This window comes from Danio aesculapii, chromosome 6 (genome assembly GCF_903798145.1).
Source record: "Danio aesculapii chromosome 6, fDanAes4.1, whole genome shotgun sequence".
NCBI lineage: Eukaryota > Metazoa > Chordata > Actinopteri > Cypriniformes > Danionidae > Danio > Danio aesculapii.
The window spans coordinates 62396479-62406351 of NC_079440.1; the positions used below are offsets into that span (position 1 = coordinate 62396479).

General features: G+C 38.1%; 1 protein-coding gene across 1 annotated transcript in view; it reads left to right on the forward strand.

Moving 5' to 3' along the window:
* The first annotated feature begins 267 nt into the window (after nucleotides 1-267).
* shmt2 (serine hydroxymethyltransferase 2 (mitochondrial)) overlaps nucleotides 268-9873 on the forward strand; it is a 53508-nt gene continuing 43902 nt past the window's right edge. The window contains exon 1 of the mRNA XM_056460686.1: nucleotides 268-376. Within this exon, the coding sequence (XP_056316661.1) occupies nucleotides 344-376 (33 nt within the window). The 5' untranslated portion in view covers nucleotides 268-343. The remainder of the gene's footprint in view (nucleotides 377-9873) is intronic.

Sequence of the window (9873 nt, forward strand, 5' to 3'; positions counted from 1 at the left end):
TGAACAAATTAATAGATAATAAAAATAAATAAATACAATTACAGGGCAAATATAAATTACAAGAAATTCACATGAGACAATGATTGAATGACAATGATAAACAATATTTGTTTAAAATTGATCTTAAGCATTATATCTCGAAACCCTGAAAATTAATAAATTGAGATCTAAAGAGCGCCTTCGTTTGTGTCCGTCGTGACGTCAGGTTGTAGTCCAGCACAGTGAACTGGACTACATTCGCCATGATGCCTCGCGCGTCGGCAATCCGCTGCTGTCATTTAGGCGACGGAGAAACAGCGTGTGAAGGCAGAAGCTGCAGAAGTTGAGGAGCTTTAATTTAACCATGCTGACACTGACATTACGACAAATAACCAGGGTGAGTCAAACATTCATAAGTGCGTTATAAGCGGGCATTAACGCGATTGAAGAGCTGCTGGTCTGGGCGCGTGGTTTAAGTGTTTATTAACGCTGTATGTGTTGGTGTATGAAGATGCTACGTGTGTGTGTGTGTGTGTGTGTATGTGTGTGTGTGTGTGTGTGTGTGTGTGTGTGTGTGTGTGTGTGTGTGTGTGTGCGTGCGTGTGTGTGTGTGTGTGTTTTGATGAGAAGCGCGTGTTGAAACGTGGCAGCAATTTCTGTTTTCTCATGTTAAGTGTGTGTGTGTGTGTGTGCGTGTGCGTGTGTGTGTGTGTGTGTGTGTGTGTGTGTGTGTGTGTGCGCGCGCGTGTGTGTGTGTGTGTTATACTTTTGGTATTTTACAGTGTTGTTGAAGTGGTTTGTGTTGTTTTTGTTGTTGTTTGATAATGTTTTAAAGCTTCACACTTTGCAACCCTCCAGTTGTGTGTGTGTGTGTGGGTGCGTGTGTGCGCGCGTGTGTGTGTGTTTAAGTAAGATGACGCAACCACACGCGCTGTTTCAGTATGATCTTAATTACCGCTTTTTTTTAAGGTAAATAAGCGAAGAACTTTATCAAATAGCTTATATTTTAATGTAATCGTGCTGTTTCTTGCTGTCCTTTTTTAATTACAACAAGATCTAATCATGTGTTCGGATCAGGGGCGGATTTAGTGATTTTGGGGACCTAAACAACTCCAGCCAGGCGCCCAACAGATGTAAAATGCACCTCTTGTACTTTAATTTAGTTATTATTACTTTGCTGTTTTGTTCTTGTGTCATTCGATCTTATTTTTTACATTTCATCCTAATGCACAATAATAAAAACATGTAAAGCACCTTGTAAAACCTTTGAAGTGATTAGTTTTCTGAAGATGAGTTCACAACTAAACATACTAAATGAACTATTTCGTATTTAAAGCTAAATCTTTACTGATTGGACAGCTGGACTGGTCCATGACTGAAGGTAGGGGACACTACCTATGTAATATGTAATAATTACATTAAAGATGTAATAAATGTAATAAATAATTATTAAAAATGTAATAATTATATTAAAATTAAAATGTTCAGAGCCTCACTGTATGATAGAAAACAATGTTATATATAATTAATAGTATATTTATATTTGTTTGGGGGCCCTCAGATTTCCTGCGGCCTTAAGCGGCCACTTGCCTTGCTTATTGGTTAAATCCACTCCTGGTTACTATAAAGGTAAAACTCACACATCAGATAACCACACTGTTAACTTTATTTTGTTTTGGAAACGTTTTATTCTCATCTGTCGAGTTATTTTTCAGTTTGTTATTTGGAGATCGCTGTGTGTGTTTGTGTTTGATTGGGTAAAAACAGGAAAGGATTGATTTTGGAGTGTTATGATCATTATTTTGAAATCTCCACTGATACATAATCTTTCTTAAATATTCTAATGATTTTTTTGCCATCAAAAAGTCTATAAATTTGACTCCTGTAATGCATCTTTGGCTGTCTGTGTTGTTGTTGTTTTTGTTTTTAGTTGTTTTTGTTCATTAACTTTAAAACAAGTTATTTCTGACATCTTCAGTTGCTGAACAACTAATAAATATTTGTTGTGTTTGAAATAAGTAATCATACAAGGCATCACGGTGGTTCAGTGGTGTTGCACTGTGGCCTCACAGCAAGTAAGTCACTGATTCGAGTCCCTGTCAGTTGGTGTTTCTGTGTGGAGTTTCCATGTTCTCCCCGTGTTGGTGTGGGTTTCCTCCGGGTGCTCCGTTTTCCCCCACAGTTCAAACACATGCAATATAGTGGAATTGATTAACTAAATTGGCTGTAGCATATGAGTGTGTGTATGGATGTTGCCCAGTGCTTGGTTGCGGCTGGAAGGCCATCCACAGTGTAAAACATATGCTGGAATAGTTGGCCGTTTGCAACCAGCGACCTTTTTGCTGAGACAACAATGCTGACCACTGAGCCACCCCAATAGCAGAATCATAATACATAAAATAAAGAGCAAAGAAACAAACAGACACAACGGCGACAGAACATAATGATCATAACATTCAGAAATAAAGTGAGTTTTAAAAACAGAAAATATGACATTTTGAAATATTTGTGATGCATGTGTTTTAGTTTTTATTTTCCTTTCACTGAATATAATGCAAATAATAACAGTCTGAAACTGGAGTGGTTTAATAACAGTCTGAAACTGCAGATCCTGCTATCTGTGTGGTTTTTAGTTGTTTTTGTACATTAACTTCATTTATTCATAAAATTTTTTTCGGCTTAGTCCCTTTAATCCGGGGTCGCCACAGCGGAATGAACCTCCAACTTATCCAGCACAATTTTACGCAGCGGATGCCCTTCCAGCTACAACCCATCTCTGGGAACATACATACACTCATACACACACACACACACACACACACACACACACTACGAACAATTTAGCCTACCCAATTCACCTGTACTGCATGTGTTTGGACTGTGAGGGAAACCGGAGCACCCGGGCGAACACAGGGAGAACATGTAAACTCCACACAGAAACGCCAACTGACTCAGCCGAGGCTTGAACCTGTGACCTTCTTTCTGTGAGGCAACGTATTTATTTTGCACCTATGGTGGCTCAACTCTTAACAAACGTTTATTTTATTTCAAGTAACCAAACTACTTTTATTTGTTTGGCACTTCATGGTGTAATAATAATAGTAATAATAAGGCTAACAATCATTCATTTTTTATATATATATATATATCACACACACACACACACACACACACAGTTGAAGTCAGAATTATTAGCCCCCTGTTTAATGGTGAGCAGATTTCTCCAATACATTTCTAATCATAACAGTGTTAATAACTCATCTCTAATAACTGATTTATTTTCTCTTTGTCATGATGACAGTAAATAATATTAGACTAGATATTCTTCAAGACACTTCTATACAGCTTAAAGTCACATTTAAAGGCTTCACTAGGTTAATTAGGTTAACTAGGCAGGTTAGGGTAATTAGGCAAGTTATCGAAGACTATCGAAAACAAATATAGCTTAAAGGGGCTAATTAGATATATATATATATATTATTTTTTGTCATTATGCTGTATATAATCCTAATAACCTTCTGAAACAGCAGTGCTTGAGGTCCTGGCTGTCTGGATGAAGTTATTTAATCTCTGTTAGTAGTATAGTAGTATTAGTAGTTAGTATTTCTTTGCCATCTACAGTTGCCGAGCTCTAGTAAACATTTATTTTAAATCCAAAAATTAAACCAAAGGACTTCAGGGGTAGGTAATGTGTCGGTGTTCATTGGATAAGGGATTCATAAAGATAAACAACGAAATCATAAATCCAAGGCAATCAAAGTAAGTGGAAAAAAAAAAAATAAAATTCACTTTTCAAGGACTTACGATTTCATTATTTAAACATTTCTTTTATTTGAAGTAACCAAACTGGTTTTAGTTTTCTGACACTAGTTTACTATAGTGTTTTTGACTCTTGATTGTTTTCATTATACTGAATATAATGCTAATTAGAGCTGCACAATATATAATATTAGCATCGATATCACAATGTGTGCATCCGCAATAGTCACATCGCAGGATCTGCAATGTTGATTTGGGATTATATATCTGACCAGGAGCCACAGTTGGAGTCATTGGAGATTTGCACTATAATGGAGCAATTGTTTATTATTTACATGATTTTAAGGCCTGTGACTGTATGAGCATATCAAGAGAGTTTAAAGTATTCAGACACAAGGAATTGTACCATTTGAAACTTTAATAAAAAAACATTTATTAAATTATTTATACATTAAGGTGCTATGTAGTGCTATTTTACATTTGATTATTCAATTTCTGTACCTGAAATCTTACCAAATATAGCTATTTATTCATCTGGTGAAATTGAAATCATATCGCGATGTATATTACAGAAAAAAAACATTGCAATGTCCAATTTTTTTGCATTAATGCTAATAATAGCCATCTGAGATCCTCGTGCGTCTCGTTCTCATGATTCTCCTCTTGTGGAAATGAGATTAACATGCTTCTGTGTGTGAAAACAGACGTGTGTTCTGTGCTGAATAAACTGACTGTAATAACTGATGGATTAGTCCAGCATGAGCACATTAAAGCCAGTCGGCCATTGGTCAGAATTCTTCTGGTTAAAGGAGAGCTATTCGGTCCCTTTTTACAAGCTGTAAAATGCGTCTCTTACAGCTGAATCGGTTGAGCATCGATATCGCAGTGTGTAGATCTGTAATATTCACATTGCAGGATTAGAAGGTTTATTAAAGATTAAAACAAAGATATTATTATTTTTCATATACATTGATGACCATGATATTTTACATTTGATTATTCAATTTCTGTACTTAACTACTGTTAGACTCCCCAGAAAACCGTGAAGCAGTGTTTATTTATTTATTTTTACTTGTAATTTATTATAACTTATGCAGATTAGGTATGCTCATAATAACCGATTAGGGGTATCAGTTAAATGATAAAAATATTATTATATATATTTATAAATTTGGCAGCATAAGGGACCGATCCTAGCGAACATGCCTTTTGCATTGGTGGGGCATCTTTTGAATAGTGTATTAACAGCCGCGAGTTGCGTTTTTGCCTAACTCACTGTGTGCTCGCAGTTGAAATAAAAGTCAACTCTGAGTGGACAGCATGTTACGGCAGTCACGTCTTTTATTCTTTAATCAAATGAAAACAGAGGCGGGGTTTCCGTAGTTTAAATGCATATTTTCTGTGGATCGATTGATATGAGGTAGCCTGCTATTTTTATTTGACGAAAAGAAAACATATGATTTTTTATTCTGTTTTTCTATGCTGTTGGAAACGCTGCAGGTGCTTGAAGACGTGCTGTTGTAAATATGACCTGTATGCGTTTTTTCAGGTCATAGCTTTAGGCCATGATTGAAAGGACAAGATCTCATATACAAGCAGCTGAAATTAGTTTCCTTCGCAGGGTGGGAGGGCGGACCCTTATGGATAGGGTGAGGAGCTCTGACACCCAGGATGAGCTCAGAGTAGAGCCGCTGCTCCTCCACATCCAGAGAAGTCAGCGGAGGTGGCTCGGGCATCTGTTTCAGATGCCTCCTGGACGCCTACCTAGGGAGGTGTTCCAGACATGTCCCACCGGGAGGAGGCCTCGGGGAAGACCCAGGACACGCTGGAGGGACTTTGTTTCTCAGCTGGCCTGGGAACCCCTCGGGATCCCCCCGGAGGAGCTGGAGGAAGTGTCTGGGGAGAGGGAAGTCTGGGGTTCTCTCCTAAGACTGCTGCCCCCGCCAACCGGGCCTGGAAAATCAGTAGAAAATGAATCAATGTAATAAATTTGAGCAGGCATTGTTTTTCTTTTACCACACATTAAAGCTGCACGATTCTGGCTAAAATGAGAATCGCAATTTTTTTATTTATTTATTTTTTGCTTAAAATAAAGATGAGGGTTTTCTCATGATTCTGTAGATGTAACATAAAGGTTAATATGAGTCGGCAATTATTATTGTTTTTTCTCAAACATATGGTTAAACAACAATAATAATATGATGTGTAGGTCTACTGGTTTCTATAATTAATTCTATTCTACTTATAATAATTCTGATGTTGAATTATGTTTGAGATATATGCTCGCAATCTGTCATTATCAACATTATTAAACTATTGAAATCACTGGTTAAATCAACATTATATAGGCTAGAGTAGTTATACTGACACTGTAAACATTTATTTTCATGCACAACTGTGTGTTCGCTATGAAAGAAAAAACAGATCAAACGCTTGTCGTAATCATAACTCTGAAATGCGATATGGTTATGTAAATAATGTGCGCGCTTTTGGTTTCATTTTCACTGCTAAGTGCTGGTCATATTTGCTCACGGCACTCAAACGATGACTGTGCCACAAAATGAAGATTATTTACAACTTTATTACCTGTTATTCACAGCCTATGCAGGTTCTGTTCACTAAAGTAGACGCGCGTGCGTCTATCATTAAGTAGGGTGCGCGCCCGCACTCTCTGTGGTAACAGCTTACGGGCAGCAGCTCACGTCTGTTGTGATTTCTTGGCCACGAATACAGCTTTATATGAAGACAGAAATGACATTTTTTAGGTGAATTATACCTGATAAATACAGTATGTGACTCTTTCAACATTATTTGGAGATGTTCATGTCGCTGAGCAATGAATGTGAAACAATGAAAAGACTCGAGCAGCCGCCTTTGCTTCTCTCCTGAACTTGTGATTGGCACAATCGTAGAAATGCTGGATTAAGATCGTCTAGGGCGGGGGTCACCAAACTTGTTCCTGGAGGGCCGGTGCCCTACAGATTTTAGCTCCAACTCTAATCAAACACACCTGAACAAGCTAATCAAGGTCTTACTGGGTATACTTGAAACATCCAGGCAGGTGTGTTACGGCAAGTTGGAGCTAAACTCTGCAGGGACACCGGCCCTCCAGGACCGAGATTGGTGACCCCTGGTCTAGGGAGTCGAATCGAGATCGCCATCTTTTTCGATTAATTGTGCAGCTCTACCGCACATATGGAGACATTGCATAAAACATTAAGTCATGAAAATGTACTTGAAAATCCTGGAAAAGTCATGGAACTTTAGTAGTAAAATGTGTATGAACCTGCAATATTATTCTACCGCTACATGGCTCATATGAGATAAATGACGTCAGTGCATAATAACCGGTGATGATCTTTTAATAAACCGATACTGAATAGTCCACATCTGCATCACGGTGCACTGAAGAAACAATGAATTCTGACACCCCTAACAAATATAATATAGTAAAATAGAAAATCTGAATTTAAAAGAGAGATCTGTGAGGGGTGAACTGTGAATGTGGCTGGTTTTTAAAGATAATATGGATAGATTATAGGATGCATGTTGTTGCAGAGATATTGATGGGTGATTTTAATGTTGTTCTCCTGTACGGGTCAACTTTCACTTGTCCACATTTGCTGAGCAGCTATCAGTGCTCTTTCAGCTATAACCGAAAGACTCAATAATTAACCAGTTGTTGTTGTTGTTTTGTGTAATAAGCCAAAGCTCACGCTGTGTTCAGCCAATCAGACGAGAGCATTCAGTCACACCTCAGTCTGAGAGTTCAGATCAGCAGAAAAACCCACATACAGCTGAAGTCAGAATTATTAACCCTCCTGTTTATTTTCTCCCAATATCTGTTTAACAGAGAGATTTTTCCTACACATTCTTAATCATAATAGTTTTAATAACTCATCTCTAATAACTGATTTATTTTCTCTTTGTCATGATGACAGTAAATAATATTAGACTAGATATTCTTCAAGACACTTCTATACAGCTTAAAGTGATATTTTAAAGGCTTAACTGGGTTAATTTTAGGGTAATTATTCTCCCAATGTGACTTTCAACACATTTAACGTGACATTTATCGCCATAGTGAAAGCAGCAGCAGGGCGGCACGATGGCTTACTGGTTAGCACTGTTACCTCACAGCAAGAAGGTCGCTGGTTCGAGTCCCGGTTGGGTCAGTTGGTTTTTCTGTGTGGAGTTTGCATGTTCTCTCCATGTTGGCGTTGGTTTCCTCCGGGTGCTTCGGTTTCCCCCACAGTCCAAACACATGCGCTATAGGGGAACTGAATGAGTGTAGTGTATGTGTCTGAATGCAAAAGTGTATGGGTGTTTCCCAGTGCTGGGTTGTGGCTGGGAGGGCATCCGCTGTGTAAAACATATGCTGGAATAGTTGGCGGTTCATTCCACTCTGACGACCACTGATAAATAAAGGGGCTAAGCTGAAAGAAAATGAATGAATGAATGAATGAAAGCAGATAGTTCAGCTGAGATCTGGAAAATTGAGGGCTCTATCATACACCCGGTGCAATGCGCGACGAAATTGTTGTTTGCTAGTTTCAGCTCGGCCCAAGAGTTGTTTTGATGTTTTGCGCCATACTGTTTAAATAGCAAACAGCGCTCATATGTGCACCCACAGGTGTTCTGATCTAAAAAAGGAGGCGTGTTGAGGCGCATTGCTATTTTGAGGAACTTAAATAGACGGTTAAATAGACCAGATCAAAGCTGGTCTATAGTCTATCACAGAGCGCATTAGCTGTGCGCCTTGCTTACACATTGCTTAATAATCACAGGATGTACAGCAATACGCAAATATCTTCACAAATGAAAAAGAATTAAAGGTTTAAAATATTACAAACATTATTTTCTAGCCTACATAAATATAAAAGACACACTTTCATGCCTTCTTCATCTCGGGGGGCTTTTTCAGTTTATTCATAACAATCTGCATCTGTATAATGTTATTATTATTAGCAGTATTATTCATTATATGCGGATTTATATTTGTTTTATTAAAAACAAGCTTAGATTTGCCCACCTGTCAGGTTTTAGACCATATGGGGCACAGCATGTGTGTTTGGATATAATCCCAAAACCCTTTTTGGTATTTGGTTTTTTGACCACACTTCGTTATTATTGTTCATTAATTCGTTTGCTGGAAATTAGATCTGAATTTAGAAATAGTTTTGAAACAAATCTTTGCGCTTAACAAATGAAATTAATTATGTACAGGCTAATGGATGTTTGCGCGTATTACATGTTTCCCTATGCACGAGAGTGAAAGTGAAAGTAAATAATGAGGAGGCTCATCTCTCATTCTCGCGCTGCAGATGCTCTGTTTAACTGTTTCTCTCTAGTGAAGCGTTCAGTTTTTACACTTACTAAGCCCGCCATGTAAATAGCAAATGCGTTATGGCGCGGCACAACTGACTCTTAAAGGGAATGTGAGATGAGACTCTGATTGGTTTATTCTTAAAACACACCTATAACTCATTAAGAGAATAAGCTCAACCCTGTTAGACCATGCGCCACGACGCAAAGTGGAATTTTCCGTCCTTAAAATAGCTAAAGTGGATTCCGACACGCCCTTAATGCGTTTGCGCCCTGTGCTTTGGACTTCTGTGCATGGATCATCAAAATAGAGCCCAAAAGATCTAGCAGACACTTTGGAAGTCCGAACTGAGATTCTGTGCAAACCAACAACATCAGTCACTCATTAGCCTATTAATAATGTTAAAGGGCTTTAATGTGTGTTCATTAGATTAAAAGCCTTTACTATTTAGTTTAGGGTGCAGTGGCTGGTGTTTAAAGGTTTCTGTCATGCTGTGTTTGGTGCAGACCAAAACACGAGTGCAGTGGCTGGTATTTTGGTGCAATTGCTTGTAACTGGAATCTTGTAGCATCATGTGTTATTAGGAAAAGGAATATTAACCTTCACTGTAGGGCTGCACAATATACGGTTTCAGCATCGATATCGTGATGTGATCATTCGCAATGGTCACATCACAGGATATGCGATGTTGAGTTTGTATTATAATTGATCATTTGCATGTGTTTTTGATGCTTGTGACTGTATAATGATTTTAAAAGCATTCAGGTATAAGAAATTGTACCATTTGTGACCTTAGTCTTATTGAATTA